The following is a 26,366-nucleotide window of genomic DNA, read 5'->3' as shown; positions in this document are numbered from 1 at the left end:
CCTGTTGATTTTCAACATTCAAAATGATGGAATTTCCCCTTCACAGAGACAAATTAAAGCAATTACCTCCCTTTTTTACTTAAAAACTTACACAAGACTAAAAGAGTGAGCTCCCTTTATCTGCTAAATTTTTGTAATGGATTTACCATGCTTTGAATGTTGAACAATCTGTTTAATTCAGTCATTTCAATATCAAAATACAAAGAATGAGCTAACAATAATATATAGCCTGATCAAACTTCTAAGGTGTGAAAGCTGGACTCAGGTTCTATATATATAATGGTTAACAGTGTACAAGAAGTACTTGTAGATAAACAATAATTCCATGACTTGAATTAACAGAACAGCAGTAAATATACAAAACAATTTGTAAAAATTTATTAAAATTATAGTTTCTAAAAAACATATTTCCAAATATGACGATAAATAATGGACGGATCACTTAACATATAACTAACAGAAATTATTCTACACACTTGTATCCACTGTCTTTGAAGTCAGTATGAATCTTTATCCATATTCTTTTGCCGGCTACAAAATCTACCTCTTTGACCAGTGCAGACCAGGATCAGCTGTCATAAATGTGCTGTCTGGTCATGGTTTGCACTGTCCACTTTTCAGTCAGGACAAAATTGAAATTTTCCCTAAAAAATGATTTATGGTCTTGCCCTGAATGAAAGATGGACAGGTCCATTTAAGATATTTAGCATTGTTAAGGTTACACAAGAATATCAGTAACACCATTGATTGCTCCCTAACCATTTTAACCCTTACCATGCTAAATATTTTAAATGGACTTGTCCATCTTACAATATGGACAAAACCATTCATCATTTTAAGGGAGAATTTCAAAACATGTACTGACTGAATAACAAACAGTGCAGACCATGATCAGATGACAATGCTAGCTGTGTAAGCTGATCTTGGTCTGCACTGGTTTCATGGGTAGAATCTGTTGACACAAGCAAGCTAAAGAATAGAACACATCTAAAAACCATTTCCAAATAAGAAGGAAAAGAAAAACATACTTTGCAATATATGGTATCTTGCAGCATTTTAAAAGCAATGCAAACAATAGTTTATTTGGACTTCCTTCTCTAAAGTTTGCTGCCAAATGTATTAGTAAAGAGCAATTAAAAGTTTTAATATTATCATTATAAAATGTTTGCTATAGCAAATAAGACACAGACTATTGACACCCATTAACAATCTTATATCCTTCTAAAACATGAGATTTAAAATATTGTACATGATTATGTCTCTCAAACAAAAACTTGATATTATTACCCTTGCTACTCTGTAAAAAATATTTCAATTAAACACTGGACTGTTTACTAAAATAGTTTTTACATGCTTCAAAGAATATCTATAACTGTTTGTCACAAAATGAATGATCAACAATATATAAATAGGCCTGAATAACAAAGATAAGCTACTGACACTTCTTACCGAATTGGATGTTACATTGAAATCAACACAGTGTTTTTAGAAACAAAAACCAACAGCCTGATATTAAAATATATTTCTTTCAGCTGCACAGAAGTAAATTTTATCACATAAGTTCAGCTCTAAAACAGATTCCTCCAACAATATTTGAAGTACCCGCAATCCAATTACAATTAATTCATTATTTCCATTCAATGGACAAATTTCCGTAAACTATTTTACTTATATTGTTTCATTTTCTCACAAACTGCTAAAACTTGTTGTCTGCTTCAATGTTTTCTTGTGTATATGTAAATCCTGTTCAACTATAAACCTCATTTTATTTTCACAACATGAGGTGCAAGAAGTTCTGGGTCAATGAGAGATTTTTCTAGTGGGTTGTCAATGTTGTACTGGTGTGCATTCTGTCGCCGCTGGAGACCACGTTGACTGCGTTGAGGAATTGGTAGCTCAGAATGATGTGCTGGTAGAGGCTCCGTGAAGAAGTATGGATGAACTAAAGCCTAGTAACAAATGACAATAAAAATGCTTTTTAAGAAAAATAGCTTGTAGACCATTGCAGTATTTGCCAAAAAACAAATCTGTCGACACAATTATTTAAGTTTTCTCTCTAAAATAAATACACTTTTGCCATTTTTATGTACCAAAGACCAGTATTATGATTTTAATTTAGAATTTAGCACCAACTTAATTTAGTTATAAACCATGTCTGCATATTTGACTTGATCAGTCATGATATCTATTTTGAATTAAAAATTATCACATTCATGTTTGTATGATGGGTGACAATTACTGTGCCTTTACTTTGCAGAATAAAGACATGTACACAAAAAATATCAGATATTTACATAATGATGTAATGAGCATTGGTTTTTAAAATTATGGTATAACTTTATATATTGCTCATCATTTCTGTTTAAATATATAATTGTGGACAGGAATATGGACAGAAAAATATATGTACAGTGATATCTCACCCATCATAATGGTGATTGTTGACCAATAGCTTACCTCCTTAGCAGAGATTCTATGTTTTGATTGATAAACTAGAAATTTCTTCAACAAATCCAGGGCTTCTTTTGAAGCATCTGGTACAACCTCTTCAAATGGCACGGGGTCAGTTTCCGGGAATGTGATTTTGTTGTAATCTGGTAACTCGTGCATGCCCTTAATATTGAAATAACATCATGATCAAATTATACAATAGGTAAAAGTCATAGGATATTCAAGTCAAACCTTGAATTAATACAAGCATACAGAATTCAAGATGGAAGCACTGATGAAGCAAAGGCCTGATTTATTTGCAGATAAGACTTAAAATTTAAAATTAGTGATTTAAGTTAATTACAAGGCTAAGTCTTTTTATTACATGGTTTCATAGGTGTCTTTAAATTCAATAACATTGAAATCTTTGTTGAAAACCGTCTAACTATGTCTCACATGTTTAATTAATTTATTAACTTATTATTTATAACAGTTTTAGTCCTATTAATTTCAATATTATTCATAGAGAAATATGATTTTACTTACAGGCCAGATCTTTTCATTTGGTGTACCAAGTACTCCCTGAACACAACATAATTGTTTAATGTCATTTTCTCCCTGTAAAAGAATTCAAACAAAGTCTAAAAGATGATGATAATGAAGTATAAATGATGATGATGATAATGATGATGATTACAGCAATGAAAATTAGATAGATATTTCATAAAGTATTTAGATGATGACTAAGCTGATGATGATAATGGTGATGATGAAAATGATGGACTTGATTCTGACTATGATAACAACAATAAAGATTATGTTGATGATGATGATGATAATAAATACAGTATTGAAATACAAATACACACGTACATTTTTTTTAATAATCTAACTGAAGTATACTACCAGATACTAAGAAACCATTATTTTAATCATGTGAACAATTTGTCTCAATATATTCAATGCCATACATGTACTTAATGTTATCATTCTTAATGATATTTACTTACAGGAAAAAGTGGTGAGTTATTTAGAAGCTCTCCAAAAATACAACCAACAGCCCTGAAATACAAACAGAATATTACATTTGATATTTATAATTAGTATTTAATATCATACTGCAAACCTCCATGCAAATGTTAAAAGACAGTGCTGAAAGTCCTGCTAAATAACTGCTTCTTGGGTGTCTTAACCAGTATTCACACCAGTGTGAATTAGAATCTCACTTTTTTGTCTTTCACCACTGATTTGCAAAATATGGTTAAAAACCCTTTCTTTATTTTCAAAAAGGTATTCTGTACTTAAAAACATCTTAAAATTTAATGATATAAATATCAGTTTCTTATCAAATATATGAATTACAAATCCCTTGAGAAATGTAGGAGCAGTTGCGCACAGAAGATATTGTTTACGCCCTCCCGCCCACCGACATACCGCAATCTAATGACCAGTTTTTTCCTTCCGAAAACCTGGTTAAAAGTGATCAAACAATCCCAAAATTTATGCAAATTCCAAATTATCTAATGTACATCATAAGACTTGGCTGTGCATCAAAAATTACTTTGAAAGGTGACATTGTCGAAATATATTTTCTCTACAAATTATCACCACACACAATTAGGAATATAATCTTTAAGAATTTACATCTCATTATAATTTTTAATTTTGTATTTTTTTATGACAAGCATCATTCTGCAAATTGCCAATAGAAGTTACTTTCCAAACAAAAACTATATGAAATTCTTTTTCATTATATCAACATCAAGCTTTCTGACAAGTTATATGGCTCAATATAAAATGTTTTAAGCTCAAGGAATCTGGTTATATTAAAAACAACCATTTATACACTGCCATATAACATCTCAGTCATCTTTAACAGCAAAATCACTTTATTTGAGGATAACAAAAAATTATTATAAATTTACAAGAGTTGTGTATATAGATTATATAAACAATAAAATTATCCAATAAAAAGCGACCTTACAAACATGCAGTATTATAAATGAAGATATACCATAAGTCAACTCCTTCATCATATTTTCTGGCCCCATACAACAACTCTGGTGCTCTGTACCATCTAAATAATAAACACAAATACTATCTATAAACATTAGAGGAACAGTAAAAGCTGATATATTAAATTCTCATTATATTTATCATAGTGTATTGTACTTTTAAAGTTGAAACTTGTATAATTTAGGAATTATGACAATGTTCAATCATCACCTTGTATATCATAACATAATGTTTGTGTTATATTATGTTATGTATCGAGTCATTGACCTTCATATCCAAGGAAACCAATTCCAGTTGTAGAATATTTCCACATAAAAAGATATAGGTTCTTGCAGAAATTCATCTGCAAAGGAATATTTAAGCGAAGATCTAATCAACTTTACCTTTGATGCCATTTCTATCAATTTTAACTTTAAAGCTCATACAAAATTTAACAAAAAAAATATACTTTATCATTCATGAGACCACCCAAGAAGAAATATCTTCTACATCTCTTTAGTGTGTTATTTGCAAAAGCTAGATTATATTACTTTTAAGACCTCTGTCATAATGTCATATGACCAAAGACATCATATAAAATCTACCTACTCAGATGCATTACCCCTATGCTTATCTAGAAGTTAGATATACCAGAACTTACCTGGTAGCAACTTGATGACTGTATAATCTGTTTCCTTTATTCTGAAAAACTCTAGCCAAGCCAAAATCTGCAATCTTCAAGTGACCTGTAGAACTTATCAGCAAGTTAGCAGGCTTCAAATCCTAGAAAAAAATATATACACATAGTATAATCTTCTACAAAACTGTACCTCTAATTTTACATATAATAGTTAATAGAGGTAATAAACATTAAATACCTGCATAAGAAGTTGCATTTGAAAGAAATAAAAAATGAATTACTGGATTCAAAATAAATAGGTCACCATTTGGCAATTAAAAACTATTTGACATGATTGGTGACATGTCCAGCGTCTGTACTCTTAGTGAATGACAGGGTACTCTTATTAAGCGTAGAACACACACACGTAATTGCATTTTGTCATGAAAAGAGCCCGCCCCCTACATAATGTTTTCTGATACTTTCTTTCTGTATAACTTATTGTACTATATCCTCCTTGTCCCATGTTTTATATACTCTCACGAATCACGATGCAGTTAAATGAAGATAACCATTTTGTTTGGTTTATACAGAACTTATTTTAGTTTTATTGTGTAGGAAGCTATAAACTTATAGACACACTTTCGACTCTGTTTCTGGAACCAACTTGTATTGAGTAATGAGTGTACTGTTTCTTACTCAAGAGAACAATGACTTGACCCTGATGGGTATTTGAATCCATGCAGCTAACAATCATTTGATTACTTGTCCAACCCATTAACCACTTGGCTATGCCATCATTTCAGATTTGGTTTATATATAATTATGAATGTGTAATCATTTCAAATGAGAAGCAAAGTTCCACGGTCATGACAAAATTTATGCAAATAATTATAATAATGATTTATTTCACTAAAAAATATCATCCTTAGTAACCTACATGTTCTTGTTCTTCATTCATGTTAAGGTATACACTTCATTCATGATGAATGTAGTTCAGCGAAATTGGTACCCATTGGTTCCGACGCACAATAAAAAATATCAACATTAACTTACTCTATGCATGATGTTGTTTTCATGACAATATGCAACTCCCTTCAGTACCATTAGCATGTAGGACTTCACCTGGGCTTCTGACAATGGTTTGTCAGAATTACGTATAACTTCTGACAAATCTGAGAACATGTACTCAAACTCCAGCACTAATGAACTTCCATGTGGAAACACCTCTCTTAGTTTAACTACCTGTAATACACAAAACAAACACATTTATTTTAAATCAGTCTGTCATAAAAATAGGCTTTTGCCACCAGTATAGAGCCAGGCCAGCCAGTACATTCGTTAAGTCCGACCAGACACTATATGCTGACATCTTCTCAGTTTTAGGGTTCTTTTTTCTTTCTTTTTTTCTCTCTTTTGGTTGGGTTTTATGTCGCACCAACACAATATAGGTCATATGGTGACTTTCCAGCTTTATTGTTGCAGGAAGACCTCAGGTGCACTTCTGCACATTATTTTAGGCACTAACGGGCATCCAAGTAGAACCAACGCTGCACATATGCTTGCTGGATAGCTTCCTTACATGAAATAATCCAAAGTCCCTGTCGGGATTCAAACCCACAGCGGTGCTTGGCAAGAGGTTTGAAGTCAACAACCTTATCCACTTTGCCACATTCAATATTAAATATATTCAATATTAAAATATCTATAACTGACAATGGGCTATTTCGAATTCAAAGTAGGAAAATGAATTCAACTTTCACATTTATACACATATAAAAATAAAATGTAAAATATCGAACCTTCTTAAGTAAAGCATTTTGAAATCTTATATTTTTTTTATTATTTTTTAAATTTCAGTTGTTTAACCTATGCTAAATTCCAATAAAATAGCTGGTGACCATTACTGTAACAGTAACAGGAAAACTAATAAAACTCACAAATAACAAAACATTTGAATTTATGGCTACTTGGTGTAACTTCAAAATATTTTATACAGCCTTTTAGATTTTAAAGCAAATGTTTTAGATATATTCATACTCAGACTGTATGTAACTTACATATGGATTATCTTCAATCTCTTGCAATGCTTTGATTTCCCTGAAATAAAAAATAATTAACTGTGATGCCAAAACAAATCATGAAAAGAATATGAGGATCAGTTTCGTCAAAAAAAAAGCTCCATAGGGTCTCTTTAAAGTAAAGACATGTTTATAGGTATTTTGTTTTAAACTTGACACAGTCATTGAGTAATGTATGAAATAGGAGAAAATCATTTGGAGTTTTGAACTCATCATCATTACTGTTGTGCTGCTGGTCAAACAAAGCTTTGAACGAAAAGTATTTCTTATAGGTGAATATTACTTTCTATTATAAAACAAATGTATAGGACAAAATGTGACTGTATCATCCCTATGACAAATCCTACCTGAGTGCAGTATTTGGAATACCATCTTCTAATTTCCTCAGAGGTATTTTTTTAAGAGCAACAACTTCACCACTCTGTAAGTAAAAAAATTAAAGATAAAAAAGAAACAACAATTAGTTTCAACTAAAACCATGAATTGCATATGGCAAACAAAGATTTCTTAACATATCCTTTGTCTATATTTCCAATTTTACCAATGTTAATCAATTTTAGTTGACTGCACAAGAGAATTATTGACAGTTTCAATCCACATAAAACTCACTCTTATGATTTTTGTTTTGTTTTTGTTGTTGTTGTTTTTATTGTTATAAAGTTTATGTTATATGGCAGAATTGTAGTTTACTTGTTAAAGATCACGTAAGTAGGATGGCTGTCTGGCCGAAATGGAATAAGGGGCCATTTCTTGTGTTGTTTTCTTTTGGTTTAAACAATATTCATTTCTTCTTCCATATTTACAAACAAAATTGGAATACATAAATTGCTCCAGGATTGACAAGAAAGCTCTCTACGAAATGCTCTCCTTATTTTCCTTTGTTTAATAGAGGGCCAATGACCACTTACTTTATTGTTACCCAATGAACTCTATTGTTGTTGTTTTTTTTTTGTTTAGAGTCAGATGGCCCCCTATCCCTATTTGGTGATGCCAAAAACCTAACATAATCCTGACAGGACAGCTTCAATATACCTCACTTGCTCAATTCAAAATCATTGCAGTCATATGATTTAAATATAGCAGACCTAGCTGTAACCACTAGTGATTTAAAGCACCTGGCATTAAAAATACAGTCTCTAATGATCATATACAGTTCATATAAATCATGGACAATAAAATTACCTCAATATGTTTTGCTTTCAGCACAATGCCATGAGCTCCTTCCCCAACTCTTCCTAATATTGTATACTGTTCCATCCTATTTGTCTTGAAGTTTAAATAAACTGTTTGCTCATCTAAAACATCTTACATGTATCTAGCATCACATTACACTTGTATTAACAGTAATCTGAAAATGAAAATTATTCAAAATACATATTGTGTTTCTCAGACTTTATGACATTTAAATAAAAAACAGTGACTATTTTACTTTTGCCATTTGATCAATAACAAAATCGAATACCATATTGTTATTTAAATTGATGAGATTTACATATACATGTTCTTATATTATCCTAGGTAGTGAAGCTAAATACATGTAAATTTCTTGCATTTCTGATGCAATAATTTCATGCATTGAAATTTTCAAAGTGTTTTTTCTTATAAAGACACATTCATAATCTACCTTAACTTTAAATGTCTTTTAAACCTCTGTTTTTAGTGCCATCCCATTTATATTGGCAATTATTGTTTGATTATCTGAAATTTATTTGTATCCGGTACCTGTGTTTATCTATAAGTTTTTAACTGATTCAGTCACATTTTCTGTCGTACTTTTAACTGATCCGTGATCTACTGTAATTGATAAAATTTTCATGATATTCAATAAAATCTTCTTTTAGAAACACAAGTTTGCGTAATAATTCGTAATTATTCATTATTGTTTAAAGTTATCTATTTTAAAAATGCAGTATGTCTAGCCTCAACGTGACTTACGTACGGCTATAACTTTTGGCTAGCAAATATATATTAGCCCATATGACTAATCACTTTCTTATTTATATATCACCCCCAATATTTTTAGACAGAGGGTCACAATTAAATCATGTTAAATGACACCAGAACTGGTTGGTTCCATGAAGCGAACTCAAAGTGATTAATATAAGTTTCAAGATCTTGTTTCGCAATTGAGCTTAAATAAATATGTTTAAACCAAATGACCCCAATATTCTAGTCTGGCAGAAACACTTTTTTATGTTTAACTGGTAATTGCTTAAAACCAACCAAAGAAAAAAGGTACATTGTAGTTCAGGTAATTAGCCAAGGCGTAACTTTTTGAAAATCACAAAAGTACAGCAAATTTTATAAAAAGAAAAGGCTTTTGGGAAATTAAATATACAAGCATTGCTGATGTCTCAGGATAATCGGATTTTAAATTATAAATAAAAGTGAAATTTACATAAATTATGTGTAGAAGAAAGCGTCTGTGTAATCAAGATCAACACTGAAAGTTAAGTTTGCCATTGTTTACAGTAGAAGAAATAGATAAGTCTCCGGGGGACAATTACAGGATATTGCCAAATTAGTAGACTTTGTATGTCTTTTGGACAAGTTAAAAAGACAAACACAAAACATAGTCATTTTATTTAATTTTATATAGCTTAAGGTCTTCAGCGTACCTGTTTATATACTATGACATGACGTGAACGCTGAAGATAACCCCGTAGGGAAAGTTCACCAATAATCGTGCCAGGAATCTGACACGCTCGTATTTATTCATCGAACATGCCATGAAGTAAAGTGAAGCATACCTTGATAAAACTATATATAATCTGTTGATAAGCCAAGGATGGACAAATAAAAATCTTATTACGAACATAAACTACCTAATAGTTTTCGACAGGTAAAATTTTCGGCACTTTGCCGCCATATTGCCAAAATGTTTGACCACGTGATTACGAGATTGACCTATATGAACCCATGTGCCTCCAATATTTTTATAAATTTATTACTTTTTTAAAGATATTGAAAAAGGTGATTTACTGACTTTTATATTCAATAAAATCGTATTTAAGTACTAAAAAATTAATGAAAATAAATAAAAACATTATCTTGAATAAAAATATCAAAATCATGTCAACAAAATGTTCTAAATATAGTACACGACTCTATTCAAATCTGTTCCCGCGAATGACGTCATACGAGGTCTCGCGTGGCAGCTGAATGTCATGGCCGACTGTAGTCGGCGTAAATGGATATTTTAAAGTTAAATAGGCAATTTTAATGACGGTATTAATATTTTGATACTTTAATTGGTATAGAATGATATTAAAATAATTGTTTTATCGTAAAATGCACAAGAATTGATTAGGTCAAGTGTATTTGCAAGTGAAAAACAAGAATAAATCATCTTATGTTATTCTGGTTAGGTTTCGTAACAGGTCTAATCAAAAACTTTAATGCCGCATCAGATGAAAAACAAAAATGATAAAAAGCGGCTTATAAAGTTTTGGAAGCCAGAACTAAATTTTATAGTGAAGAAAAAAGTCAGCACAAACTGTTAAACTGTTGATTTACTTGTCGATTTCTCATAAAGTAACTGCTTTATTTTAAATCATTATATGGTCTGCAGACATGTTCTTTATAGATGCTTTGTTCAAAAGCAGTAGTTTTACATTTTATTCGCCAAATTGTCCCTTTTAGACAGAAAAATACCAATATCCGAAATCTGTTGACTTCACTCTCTCGTTTTCCATACGGTTTACAAACTATGTTATCCAATTATGATAAATTTCTTTAAAATCATCATTTAGTATTAATATCAAATATTTATTAACTTACTTAAAAGACTCTTTTTTCAGCTTCTGTACAGCATTTAATCGCGATTTTCCATTAAAAATACTGAAATTGTAACTAAAACAACTTCGGACAGCTTCCGACTTTTTTAAAACTTATTTCGCGACACAAGCAAGAATTTATGCGTCTGTCTATTTTTTTTTTAATAAAAATCCGCACATTAGGGTAGAAAAGAACAAAATATTGCTTTTGTGTTGATTTTTTTTATATATTATCGACATGTATTTTCTTTATATGTTACCGTCATCAAATTAAGTTTTCATTATCAGTTTTACAAAAAATTTGATAACTCAAAAGCAACATTATGATGTCAAACGTTTGACTACGTCGCAGGCGTCGTCACTAAGTAACGTCAATGACGTCTTTAATATAGTTCCGTGCAGAACAGGGAAAATGGTGTAATGAAAAGTTTTCTGCGTTAAAACCCGTGTTAACCTGTTATGGGTTAGACTGGAAGTGAGATGACGACAGCAACTGTCGCAGAATGTAACTCTCCAGTCTCGCTCAGAACATGTGGGTCTTCATCCAGCTCCCTTCTTAATAGAAAACGGCTTCAGGTAGGAGTTAATATTTTTTACAGTAACTGATAAGCCAAGTTTAACGTTTTCCTTTTCTACAGAAAAATAGCCTTTTAATTAACAATCATGAGGGGTAGTGGTGGTGGGGAGGGGGGGGGGGCGACGTTGTCATGACCCCGGGCTTTGAATACTTGTATGTCAAAACCCTCTTTAATTTGGATTTCAACTTACGCTTTTAAGTGAGATCACACAAAAACAAGTCAAAATAAGCAAACATTTGACTCGTGACAATCTGTGGAAAACTAGTAAAATGCCACAGACTGTCTGAAAAATATGTACATATTGACCATTGTCAAAATATTGCAACCCTTTATCTGATAAAAATATCTTGGATTCATGCCTAGATATATCTAGCTACGGCGAAGGAGAAAAAATCTTCAAAAGAAGCCGAGTCAATGTTTCATTTACCGGGTTATTACGTGGTAAGATGGGAAAGTTGCTTGACAGGGACTCGAATGTAAGACTGCTACATTTAAGTGGCTGCTCACATGTGTTTAGCTCCGTTATTTTAGTTCCAACCCATGAACTATTTCCCAGATCTTGAATTCTCCCTTGATATTACATTATTAATATTATTATATTATTGATATTATATCACAATGACAATTTAAATTAAAAATGCAGTTGTAAGAAACCTACCAGCCAAATCATCCACGTGCAAAATATTACAGACCTATATAGATCTAATCTTTATGCTATAATCCAGTATATAAGCTTTAAACTATAGTCGCTCTTGTGCATATTCAGATCTAATCATGTTTTAGAAGCATTTTTGAAATTGATTATTTCTTGCAGACAAAATGTATTTCTCCAAACAAACGAAGTAACCTGAGCAGACAAACATCCTTTGGCATCATAGATCTAAGACTGGAAGTTACACTGACTGCCTCGCCGGTTTCAAGCCCGATACCCCGGTCCACAATGTTATTATGTGACGGAAGAGAGTCAGACAGTCCCATTTCAAAGGTGATGTAAATACATGTATATAAAATAGCTAGCTTGGCCAGTAAATACAGTATAGCCTCTGCAGCGCAAACACCCTATGGTAGACAAATAGTTTTATTGTTGCTGAATGGTGTTGCTCTAGAGTGGTAAAAATTCTATGTTGGATAAATTGAAACTCTTTGCTGTAAATGGTGGTTGTCATATATAGAGGGCCGCTCTATGGAGGTTGCACTGTAAATGAAAATAATTTCATAATAATAATAGTAATAATAATAATAATTATTATATAATAATAATTAACAACAACAGCAACACCACCACCACTAACAACAACAACAACAAACAAACAACACGTATTATTATATATACATATATGTATATACATGTAATATTAAAACCAAGTTATTTGTGGTTAAGTTTTAGCATTCTTATAACATGCTTAAATATTCATAAAAGCTCAATAAGTTATATATTGTCAAAAAGTGTCCTTAAGAATACAAAGAAACCATGTTTTTGTATGCAAAGAAACAATATATATCGTTTATAAAGGCACAATGTTTCCGCAAACCTAACACTACAATATAAGTCAGTCGAAAAACGCATGCTATTGGCCGGGTTGTCGAGCATTTTCTCCATAAGATGTGGTCTGGTTTCTAGATTGTGATGTATGTGTTCTGATTTATGTTTCCTTTGATTTCTTAATGACGATTTCCCCTAAACTTTTTCAAGCAATAATTTTGTCTTTACATTTCAGTCGCTATCCACCACGCCCGTCCGTTTGAAAGACTGTGAATTTGCCGACAAGGAAATATCTCGCACTAAATCGGCCGTCGCCCCCGATTTCTGTGTGGTCGGTTCAAAACCTCGTCTGCACGGTATGTGGGACGTCGAGGACCGTTCGCAAGCTACAGTATGTTGTTTTATAGTTATTTTATTGGAACGCTTTTTGGCAATTTTTTTAATGATTTATTACTCACATTTCCTATGCAAATATTTTAAAGAATAGATTACTATTACTTTAAGAAATTTAAATGTTGAAAGCCCTGACAATGTTGAAAAGTTCGTAAATTACTATGTAAAAATCATAGCTGTGTAAATATTTGATGCATGTATTATGTATGCAATGAGATATTGAACTGAAACATTTTCCCTCATATGACATCAAGAAAAGAAACTTTTACAAAAGTTGGGGTGAGGGATATTGCACAGTCTCCTGCGAGGAATTCAAACATTACACATCTATTTCAGATTAAAGTACAGAAGAGTGACTTATTGGACTCTGTTGAAGATAGGACGTTAAGTCACTCCCCTGACAACCCGCCTCCAAGCCCCATCAACTTCTTACCTAGTCTGGAAGGAGTTGTGGTAGGTGGCCAAAGGCTTATATGCCCGGAAAGACTAGAGCAAGGACAGCAATCTTATGTAAGTAAACAACAAAATGACTTAATTAATCACTCTGCTAAGTTTATCTTTGCTTATAATTAAAGAGAGATAACTAGTGCTTACACCGTTCCATCATTTTCCAGAAGCATTATCTCGCTTTCCAAAAGCAAGTACAATCACAGGAAGTTCAAGTTTTTTTACTATTTAGACGTTTTTGTATATAATTATGTATGCCAGGTATGTAATTGGACTAAGTGGTTAATAAATTATAATTTATAGAATCAAATGCTGTCGTTAAACAAGCTAAACAAAAAAGTAAATAGAAAATTGTTTCCAAGACTTAACCAATATTCTAAAAGATAGTCTTTATATATTATATTTCATTTATTATAAATTGTGTATAAGCAGAGTCGTGACTTTAATCCTGGTTTTGTGAAACAGCCTCAGCACCATTGTGTCAAATGTGAAGGTCGTGTGATCGAGGAGGAACTAACGCGAGTTACCCTACATAAACGGTATTAATGCGTTATTCAATATAATTAATGATCAATATAAAAGTAAAATTACTAATGCATGTATTAAACCTTCTATTTAGAACCCCATTAAAATTTATTTACCCCTTTTATAACTTCTTTAATAGTCTACAAATGAAAGTAAGGGAAGCGGTTGCCTAGTGATTAAGAAGACTGTCTCTCAACCCAGAGATCAGAAGGCTGAGTCTAACTCAGGTCATTACTATGTTTCCTGTTTTGTGCCCCCCCCCCCCACACACACACACTTCTTATTTATTCATTCATTCGGGAATACTGGAAGTTTTAAACACATTCAAAAAGCGGTAAATAATTATTTTTACACTTTGTATGGCCAAAGAGAAATAATTATGATTGAAACAAATTAATGAAAATACTTTTGGGGTCACAATCCTTTTTTTTCAGTTGTGTGTCCCTAGAAAGAGATTTTTTTTCACTCTTTTGGTTACAATTTTGAGCATTTTTTATGCAACTGCACATTCTCGGTCCTTTTCGTCAAACTTCAGATATTATGACTAATAGCCGAGATGTAACACAATTTTTTCATGGTTTTATTTTAAAAATATGATCCTCAAATTAAGATTTGTCAATATTGTAAGTTCCAATAAGCATTATTTATAACGATATTACCCAATTTAACATTTCATGTAAATAAAGGGAGGTAATAAGAAAGTTATTTTCTATAAATTCCAAGTCAAATTTTCCAATAAGAAATGAATGCATGCAATTTATTGATTACATATAATGTGCACAAATATTTGCAGTACACATTTTACATATTCTTGGATGTTTGAAAATTGTTTTATTTGCATAATTATATACATATATATTCTTTTGCAAGTGTGGTATACAGGCAGTAACAATATCAATCACAAAACATACAGGATCTTTAACTGATTTTTTAGGTTAAGTTCTATAATGGATCGGCATACTTCAATACAGCATGTACCATATCAAAATGAAGATGACACATGTAAGGAACACCAAAGTACACAGCAGATCAGATTATCAGAACACGTGGACATGTGCAGAAGTTCCTTGCAGTTGCACGCAGAGAAGAAACGTTTAAAGATGGAAAAAGACCGCTTAAAGAAAAAACGGCGAGAGATAAGAATGGAAGGAAAACGTATTGTCAACTTAACAAAATTGAAAGAAAAAATACAAAGAAAAGAACAAAGAAGTCAGGAGCTGTTGGACGAATATTATGTTATGAGAAATGTTAAATTTAACACAAAGAATGTTGAAAAAAGTAATGATTCGCAAAACGCAAAACATGATAATGGTAAGAAATTTAGATACTTTAAACACACATTATGCCCCAGAAATCTAAATAGTTTATTTATTTTGAAATGTCAAACACATGGTTAATAATGTTTTAATAATGGATTAAGAGCACGTTAAACGTTTAACAACTGTAGCAATGAACGTGAAGGAATGTGTCGTTAAGGTAGCATATTGTAAACAAGTAACAAGTAGAATTTTGACTTCCATCCTCTATAATTATATGCATTTCCAACAGAGCGAAACGAGCAAAAGAGAGTTCATGTAATTGTATACTAGTATGGCGACTGAGTATTTTTGAAACTGCATCAAGTAAAAAAAAAGAAGATAATAATAACATGTTGGAGGCATTATGAATAAATATGATGTCATCATTTCAAAGATTAGGCACAAGATTATTGTACGTATTTATAAGCCAATCGTCTAATCAATTAGATCTTCAAGATATGTATAAATATTATAAAATATATACCAGAATGTAAATTTTGGATATTGTAAGTGGTAGGGTCAAAATTGAGTTTTATCTATCATGCTTAAAGTAACAGCTAAATGCTCACTAAATTTGTAGTACACATAAAGTAATCCTGCCCGGTTGTTATTAGCTCATTTCGCACATTACACTTTACCAACTCCTTGTTTTTTTTATTTTACGGCTCAGTTTGTCTCGGAAATGCTTTTATTTTTCTTTCTCAAAATTTGTTTAATTTTGATATTCTGTTATAGTTTCCAAAAAGTAACTAATTTGCCAATTATCTTTTTTTCACATTTGTTGCTTTATAGCAATTAATAAAGTTATATTGATTTAGTATTTGTATAGAAGTCAAAATACTACTTTGTTTACATTTTGCTACTTTTATGGCAAATATTCTGATATTCGTCACTTCTGACTTCAGGTGATAAGCATGTACCTTGCTCTAAAACAGATTACTTAAACATTATATAAAACTCATGTCTGCCCTTTCTAAAGAAAGAATAACTTTCTGAGGCATAATGTGCCTTTAAAAATGATTATCTTAAGTCTATTCTATAAAGAGCTTTTCTATTTGCCCAAATAAAATGAATTGGCCTTTTTCAGTTTGAAACAATTTCTATTCTGATAGAATTGCTTATTCTTAGACTTGTATTTGCTAAGTGAAATAGCTAAGTCTTACTGAATAATTATACTTTCCATTGTCAAACAAGACTGCGTCCAAATAAGAATTGTACAGGTAAATTATTTCCATAAAACAAACAAGAATTCAAATAAACCATGGAGTGGTACTTTATCGTTTTCTAATTGATTCGAATGACAAATCGATGATAAAGTACGAAAAGGAAAAATCGCGGAATGTAGGTATTGAATTGGTCCAACGTATCTGTTTGAATATGCTCAATTTACTATAATAAAATTGATTGGAAATGCGGCGTACTTTTCAGTATTTATTGATATGAAGATTTTTTTCTTGAGATAATATTTGTATCTCAGACTGCGACTGTTTTTATTAATCGATTCTCGCCCATGGAAGAGGTGTCGGGTAGATACGATGTGCCGTCTGCGATAGAGCCAATTAAGGAAACAGTCAATTAATAATTCTAGTTTTACTCGATCTCTATCTGTACAATTGTTTTTGCAAATATAAATCAAGACGTTATTGAAGCGTAAAATATTAATCAAGCCCTCCATGATTTCAACACGGTACCATTGATATTCTATTTGGCAAAGTCTAATGTGCGAAATGAGCTAAATGCCGCGTTTGGAAAAATGGTAAAGCTTTAATTGCTGATAATTCCAGCAATTTATCGTAACAATCGACCAAAGACTTTCATACATTGATAAAATCAGAGACATATAATATACACTGATAAAATGTATATAATTACCTATATTCAGTTTTGTTAGACTCGTTTCATAAACGGTACACTTCCTTTTATTAACGTGTCTCTGTTTTAAGTACCATAATTTTAGGGACATATATGTATTGGAGGGGAGATTCTTGTTTTAATTTTTTAATTCGCTATGGGGGGTTTATTGGGAATGTAAACTAGCCCACTGACTGCAGCGTGATGTCAGGCGCAATGTCTAGTTCCCATAAAAGAGTGCTGGCTTTAATGGCAAGACAATGATATAAACGAACGAACGATGAATGATAAAAATTTTAGCCAAATAAATCTTGAGTGCATTTTTAGATGTCTGATCTCATTTACATAAAATTATGCAATACATGTATTTGATTTTTGCTATAAACATCATAAACACTTTTCATTTGCAATAAGGTTATTTAGGCTATTTGTTTTGTAAAATTGTATTGTATTGTATAATGGGAACAGTCTTGGGGAAAAACCCGTTCAGTAAAGATAATGAGTTCATTCAACTATATTTATTTCAGCCAATTTGTGTGATAAGGTTACACCAAGCAGCAACACTGACCTTCACCTTCCTCCAATAAGCAAAAAAGGTTCAAAGTCAAAAACAAGCAACTCTCCGGAAAACAAAAAATCTGATTCGTTTCAACTTCCGGTCGGCGCATTGAAACCCTGTACAGACGAAGCTAAAAAGGAGGAAATACCTCCGGACTTGCAGCGTAGCAGAAGCGACACAGTGACGAATATTGATAACAATGCCACAATCAGTGCTGAAAAATCTTTGACGGACACAGAAGCTGACAAAATAAGTAAAGTTAACACAAAAAACGCAATACACATTGAGCTGTCTAAACAACTGGACTTGTCACAATGGCAACAAAGTCGTGAAAATGATACTACAATCACGTGCTTTGATTCGTCAACGACCTTGAACCCTACTAAAAACGTCTGCGTGTCTGTTTCAACAGAAGAAAATTGCGATCAACAGAAAATTAAAAACACTTCATCAGACGACAACTGCACCGGAAGTGAGATCATAAAACATGACATGTAAGTAATATGACTGGCAATTCTAAAGTGCATGCTTCTAATAGAATACTCTTTTGAAGTTTATAGCCATAATGAAATAGAATTTGTTGAAAAAAGGTAGGGTAAAAACTTATTCTCATATTGACCGTTTTTTCTTTCTTTTAAAGCTGCATGCCTCCAGATGAGCAAAAACTATTTCAAGACTATCAAACTTGAGCTTAATGTACTTAAGATTTTAAGAAAAGTCATACGATTCAAGATTCAAGAATAATTTGCATGTACTGTGCTATTGGCGACTGATTTTTCAGTATTTATCACCATATTTCCACTGTGTGAGGCAGTCAGGGCTATTTTGGATATTGTAATGAATGTGCCATTTGCAATGTGTAAATTACGTTCTTTGTTTAATGTACAATGTTTTACATTTAAATATATTTAGCATTAATTTGGAGGCATGCTGCTTTAAGACATTCAAATGTTAATTGTTTATTTAATTGTTATATAATTGAATGGGCTTTTTTAACAAAGACACCGTAAGGATTTTTATTGCCAAGAAGTAATGGAAAAATAAAAGCGGGGGATATGTCATTATGGAATATCATTGGTAGTGAAAAACCAAAATCGCCGGTGGTGACATCATTAATTTACGGTTTCATCTTCACGATTTCATCACCACGAATTCATATTTTCATTTTCATGAATTCTCGATGTAAAACTTCACGGATTTAATTAAGTTCATTTTTATGAATTCTCGATTTCAACTTGATGTATTTGCGATTTCAATTTCATAATTAAATTCATAGTTAAATGCCCCAACCGGTCTTCTGTATTAGCTTAAGTCTTCTTTTTCAAAATCTTAACAATTAGTTTTGAGAAAATATTGATACATAAAATCCATAGAGGAAATTCAAGTTTTTTCTATAAATACATTATTTATTTTCATCGAGTGGTATGAAAATAAATATTTCATGAGTGGCGGAAGCCACGAGTGAAATATGGTAATTTTCATGCCACAAGATGAAAATAAATCATGTATTTATAGAAAAAACTTGAATTTTTTGTTTATTATATATATATATTTTTCTTTTTTGCGATAAAATTTGAAATACTTTCCCTTAAATTTTGTGTACTGGCAGAATTTAAAAGAAAGTAGTTCGGCAAGACACCAGTGAAAATACGGAAAATATGTTTCACTGCAGTGAAAAATAAATTTTTACAGAGAAAATACGGAAAATGAAAATACGCATTTTATTTCATCAATGTTTCTCAATATTTCATTTATAAGTATATAATAAAATTATTTATTAATCTTAAAAAGATCAAAATATGATTCAACACTTTATCGAGAAAAGTATTAATTACAGTTTTGAGAAAAATCGTACTTTTCTTTACATATTTTGTTGACAATGGAGCTTTGTTCTCAATTGTATATTTTCACTTTTATTGATCACGTGACATCAAGGATACTGGAATCTCGTATTTCAAGCAATTAATTCAAAACTGACAACTACATTATATGGAGTAAATAATGGAATGGTAGTCGAGCATTATTTACTGAAGGCCGATCGATAATCAATTGATATTGAAAATGAAAAAAGAGAAAAGCGAGGTAAAACGCTCATTTAAAAAGACGGACCTATTCGGTGTTATTTGGAGGCTTTCATTGCCATTTTTCGAGCGTTGCAATGAAAATGACGGGCTCTATTGTTGAGAAAAGGTTAAAACTGGTGTTAGGACTATTATCTACATCATAAAGTGAAATTACTTAACCGTTCCCTTGTGTGGGGCGATCGGTGAAAAATATTTAAATTGTCTATCCGGAGATTAAATCGTTCGCAAATTTAGTTTTTATAGCAATTTAAATATTTGCTTATTGTAATAATGCGAACTTTTGAACGTTGATTCATTTTTATTGGATATTTTTCATGGGATTAAAAGAACGGGAAGAAATGTTTTTAAAATATTGTTTTTGGAAATGTATACAAAACAAGTGCGATCAATAGACTAGACTAAACACTGACTAAATCATGACGTTAATTTAAATAATTCCACTCAATTGAGAAAAGCTCCGCTAAAATGTGTAAGTAGCGGTGTGCTTTCATTTTAAGAATCTAATTTTGAAAAACATATCATTAAATATATTAATCGTCATTTTGAATTGTACAGAACGAAATAAAAGTGAATAACGTTTGATAAAAATATATGGAGAATCATCTAGGAAATTAGTCGGCGTCGGAATTGAACAACCAGTATTGTTAGAATTAGGCGTTCTCTAATAACCTATTTCTCCCAACTTTGAAATTAGGCAGTATGCCACTTAAATGATTGAATCTTTTTTGCATTTGAGAACGTTGTGAACGTAAATGTGAAGTTTTATAAAATAGCGTGATTAGAAGTAATTACTTAACGCGGAAGGATATTTCTGTCTTTTAGCCCAACTAAGTGTTTTGCGTTACAACATATAGCCCGTGTCTAGGGAATATATGATTCTTTTTCAAGAAAGGAATTGTGTTAATATCAATGCTTATGATATGTTGGATTTGAAATACGAAATACATTTCTGGAGATATTTGTTTATTGGATTTAGATTTATTATTTGATTTAGTGCACTAAATATACGGCGAGGACATGTGTTCTTTTAACGAAACACTGTTTGGCTAAAGTCAACAGTATTTTCATTTTAACAAAATAAGTTTATGGATATTGGACATGAACATTCTCTAATTTTGAGATAAGCATTTCTGTACTTTGCTCTTTGGCCTTACTGTGTGGACGATAGTAATAGTTGGGAGAAACGATACCTAGCATCAGCTATTTATCACAAAACAACAACAACAAAAACAACAAAACAAAGCAAAATATAATAATAAACGGTTTTAGATACGCTTAAAGACGAATACTCAATTTTGTATGAGCCGGAAAAAGGAACAAATGCACAATAAACAAGTACAGATTGCGCCAGGCGCATGCGTGGTTTAGTAAGTATAAACCGACATAAAAGTTTCATACTTCTTTACATTCAGTAAAAATACACCCTTTTTATAAGGTCTTACGTTTTTACATGTCAAATGGATTAAAACTTAGTTTCCCTTCCATTTTAAAAGTGATATGGTTATATTTTCCGACTATGGTAAAACAATGGAAACATTGTTAGATTCTGAATCATATTAAGTGACATAATTTATAACATAGGAAATGACGTTTTTATAAATATTAACACGAAATTCATCCTAGTATTCTCCATAGTATTAATACATTTATGCCACAGTGACTTCATTAAAAATATGTTAAGAACCGAACGAGAACTGGATTTAGAGGTAAAATAGGTAAATAGGGGAAAAGATATACATCCTGACGCTATGTCTTAAATATTGACACATTCAATTAATTAATTTATATCTCTACTATTTGTCTATTCAAATAGGGTGTCGACAGTGTGGCTGGTGGTTGATTAATTTAATCTTAAATCTCTTTATGTCGTTTTCATATTAAAAACCATTTTTATGTCGTTTTCATATTACAACCACTTTGAAAGGTCCCTCATAAACATAAAATAATTAAGTAATAGAAAGAGCATCGAAACACGAGGCTATCTGATTTGTACGAGGGGGCGTAGCCCCCGAGTATAAATCAGATTACCGAGTGTTTTGATGTTCTTTCTCTTTTGTATCATAGTCAAACATAAAAACACGTTCCCTGATACCACAATATGAAACCCCACAAAAAAGTAACCAATGAACGAGCATCTGAATATGATATTTACATCGCTTTCCCTTTCTCTATCGTCACAATATGTAAACCCCGGACAAAATGAACCAATCAATGGGCATGCTCTGGAGTGCGGGTAACTAATACCAACGCACTGTGCATGTATATGTATACGATTTAACTCTGTCACATTTTCAACAGAAAGGTCCCCAAACTATGATACAAATACATATAAATGATGTACAATAAGTATTCAGAGTTGATGTGGGTGTTTGTTTGGATAGTTGCATGGGGGAGTTTACATGATTTTTTTTCTCTTCAACTTACGTATCCTTATAGGCCCACTAAGCTTCAGAAATACTTTTATCTTTATTTTCTTTTTATCAACTTTTTTATATTTTGTGCACTGTTACGGTTTTCAAAAAGACCCAAATTGACTATAAGGACTGAGTCATCCTTTGCTTCTTTTACTGTTTTGACAATCAGTACTGTTATAGTGATTTAGTATTTTGTATGGAAGTTTAAATACAGTACATGTTTGTTTACTTTTGTCACACATACTGCACAGTCAGCATTATTTCTTTTATGTGATTATCATCTAACATGTTCTTAATCTATTTTTACAACATTATTAAACACAAGTTTGTCGCTTCTATGGAAAGAAAAATGTATTAATTTCTGAGGCTTTATGTGTCTGTAATTTCTATAATTTAAACCTTATTGATCATAAATTCATAATGGGTTTGCCCAGCTTTAAATTTGGAACAGTTCATTCAAAGTTTTAGTGAATTTAACATGAATCGGCCTATAATGGAAGGCCTGTAATACAAGAAATTATTGTTGTCAATTGTATTCAATATGGGACAACAACAAACCACCAAAGAAATTATATATGAATGTTGTTGATAAGTGTGAGATACACGATTCATTATTACATATATTTATAAAGCAGATATTTGAATGTTCTAGAACAAAAAAAAAATATTATTGTATATTAGTGTACATGATATTGTATGTGATACTAAATCACTTAGAACTTTATCAACATTTTTTTTCAAGTAAAATTTATAAGAATATCTAAATGATATTAGTTTTTTTGGTCAATATTAGAACATCGTCTGTTACCTATACATTATCTATATACGGAATAAATACAGTGGGTAACCAACGATGTTTTAGAGTAGCAGCTTATTCTTTTATTCCATTAGGCAATATGCCCATGATGTCATAACAAGCATGTTATAAATAATTAGAAATAATTATGGAAAATCTGCTCATTCTAGACTACCGGTATATGCACTATATCAAAACACAAAGTATTGAATAGCTACCGGCGATATAGAGCCTGGCTTGACTGCATTGAAGACTGGCCTTGCTCCATACTGGACAATGGCTAATCAATTTGTGTTCCATTTTAAAACGTCGGTTGGAAATAATTGTTAACGTCTATAGGAAGGTGAAGAATTTCTATAATTATATTCTGTTCTTTTTTATTCAAGCAGATACTATTAGATATGTGACAATAAGTCATTGTATATATTTGTAAAGCGTAAATAGTTTTACTGTTCCAATACCATTTAAAGCAATTAATTTCTATGGCACTGAGAATATATGTTCCCGTATTTCTAAACCGAACTCTGTATTATCATTTAACAGGGCTGAAATTTGATTAAGTGAACAAAAGCCTACATTACTTTGAATACAGTTTGAACAGTACAAAAGAGAGGTTTTTGTAGAATACATGGCCCTTTCACTCACAACATATGATATACCTATACGAATTTGATAATGATTTTAAAACAGATTTCGATTTATAACCCTGGCATGAATTAAAGGAAATAGTACCCGTTAAGTAGATAACAATCAAATCATCATAACAATACATGTTAATGATATAATTGTATACATATGAATAAAATTATTATTAATAATAAGATAAAAAATCATATGTACGTCATGTTAACAGGTATTGAGGTTGATTTTGTCTGGTCACGTTGTCGATAATAAATGCAAATTGATATCCACATTTTGTTAACCGCTAAGATATTACAATATAAGTGGGTAATGGGAATCAATTTGTATGCAGGCTACGAATTGATTAAACTGGCGTATTCACACACGTTCCTTTGTTATATAACAAGATTGGCACACAAAACGCATGCATGCACATATTACAATTAACCTATATTAAGAAAAAAAGCAATACTTAATTTTCTATGAAATTTGCTGATATTGAAATACCATTTCACAATTTATTTTTCATAGAAATATTTGTGTTATACAGGCCATGAAGTTAATTAATAAGATCCCTCATACAAACTGTCTTGAACAGGAACAAATGGCTTCCCACATTTACAAATAAATATTTATTTTATATAAATATATATTTATAAAATTTATAAAATTATGAAATATACATTAAACGTAATGCCTTTTTTCACGATTTACAGTACGCTGACGTCAACAATGATAGTGCCGGAACGTGACACCCCTTGTTCACAGTGGGTCTCATTTAATGGTGATAACGAACCCGTGTTGAACACGTCACCGGAAGTTGACGAAGGATGCGACACCTTCCTTAAACGTCTGCAGAGAACTAAAGTTATAAATCAAAACGGTATTGTTGATATTCTATGATTTTTTTGCTAATTTACAAATTCATATCATAAAATGTGTTTGAACAACCCTTAGGAATTCTGTCAATTATCTTTAATATCGATACACATGTACATGTACTAGAGTTTAATGTGAAACGGATATCGAATAAAAATAAAGGACATAATTTATTTTGTTCTTGTTAATGCAACAAGAGAAGAATTTATGTATGAAAAGATAGGAAAAAATATCGCTATCTCATTTTATCAAAGATATTTTTAAGTATTCAAAATGAATGCGCATAATAAAATTCGCTCGAAAATTGGTACATAATTTTAATTCTAAAATGAATATAAATTGTGTGTCTATCAGATCCATCGTTACCGTCTGGCCAACAGTTTTGTTTTGAAGCAATGGTTGATAAACGCTACAATCGCTGGAAGAGACGCCGTCGGAAGAAGCAATCAGAAGCCAGAAGAACGTATGTGGCTCAAATTAGCGATAGTTCAGATGAAAATGACGAAAGGTCTGTTTTCGATGAAATTAATATGTTTCCTTTATTTTAACTCATTTTATGCATATAAATAATGTTTTTTTCCCATATATTCCAGAAATAACATATGCATCACTTAAAATATTCTTTCAAATTCACATGTTTGTTAAACTTATATTGTGGATACCAAATTATTCTAAGATATCATTTAAAAACAACAACAATAAAGCAATGTACGGGACCAGGGCGGGAAAGCTAAAAAAAAAGTAACTGTTAGTAAATTTGGTTTTTATTTTCATAGAAATACAGCAATGGAAAGAATCATCGATAAAATGTACGAAGAAATTCACGGTCCTGTTCCTCAAACGCCAAACGGATCACGTGATACACCACGCTCGCGCAACAGACGCCGTCGTCAGGGAGAAGACAATGCGCCAAAAGTGCAAGAAGATGACTTTGACATTGAAAAAGAAGGCTCTTATACTTCATTATACGATGCTAGTTCAGAGCTAACGCCTGACGATCCTGTACCTAGCTCTTCGTCTGGTGACCAGGTATCGCAGGAACAAATAAAGACTTTGAACCACACACCGGTACCGGAAATGCCGCAACCGAGCGAAAGTGCGTCAGACGACTTATGTTCTTGGCCATATTTAGAGCGATATAAAACTGAAATCCTCAAACGCTTGAAAAGCGCATCATCAGGTAATATTTTTCTCTTTTATACTCGTAATTCGTCATAATTTATTATTATATAGACCTTGAAAACAGAATCTCGAGACCACGTAAAATTCATGATTTTCAATACGTAATATTGTATATATATATATAGCCTCAACTATGTCAATGTGTCATGCAAAGGAGCCGCTTTACAGAAATTGTTATCTTCAAGAAAAACATATGAGTTTCTTTTTCATTAAAATTATTGTGTCCTTAAAAATTAAAAAAGGTCGTGGTACGCTGGCTCCATTTGGTTTAAAATTACATTTTTTTTCTAATAAATGCTTTATGATATCCATATCCCTTACAAAGATGATTAAATCAATGTTTAGCGAAATGACT

General features: G+C 31.5%; 2 protein-coding genes across 2 annotated transcripts; one reads left to right on the top strand and one right to left on the bottom strand.

Moving 5' to 3' along the window:
• Positions 1–752: 752 nt before the first annotated feature.
• Positions 753–8,467, bottom strand: LOC132730854 (cyclin-dependent kinase 20-like). Its single transcript, XM_060716925.1, has 10 exons — positions 8,308–8,467; positions 7,473–7,546; positions 7,105–7,144; positions 6,101–6,289; positions 5,087–5,208; positions 4,445–4,507; positions 3,441–3,492; positions 2,977–3,048; positions 2,458–2,613; positions 753–1,949 (listed from the first exon to the last, which is right to left on the bottom strand). Exons 1-10 carry the CDS (start codon positions 8,380–8,382, stop codon positions 1,761–1,763), a joined length of 1,032 nt encoding a protein of 343 aa, XP_060572908.1. The 5' UTR covers positions 8,383–8,467; the 3' UTR covers positions 753–1,760.
• Positions 8,468–11,282: 2,815 nt separating this feature from the next.
• On the top strand, positions 11,283–26,001 carry LOC132730846 (uncharacterized; the record flags this gene model as incomplete). Its single annotated transcript, XM_060716915.1, is given in 10 exon segments — positions 11,283–11,477; positions 12,294–12,464; positions 13,198–13,353; positions 13,692–13,865; positions 14,235–14,341; positions 15,262–15,638; positions 18,004–18,529; positions 24,667–24,833; positions 25,184–25,337; positions 25,606–26,001. Coding segments are annotated over 10 exon segments (2,324 nt in total), but the record flags the coding sequence as incomplete, so codon positions are not given.
• Between the last annotated feature and the right edge of the window lie 365 nt (positions 26,002–26,366).

This window comes from Ruditapes philippinarum, unplaced genomic scaffold (genome assembly GCF_026571515.1).
Source record: "Ruditapes philippinarum isolate M1 unplaced genomic scaffold, ASM2657151v2 ctg827_1_1_1_1, whole genome shotgun sequence".
Taxonomy (NCBI): Eukaryota; Metazoa; Mollusca; class Bivalvia; order Venerida; family Veneridae; genus Ruditapes; species Ruditapes philippinarum.
The sequence above is the reverse complement of the archived record's forward strand: the minus strand, read 5'-3'. Positions and strand labels throughout refer to the sequence as shown.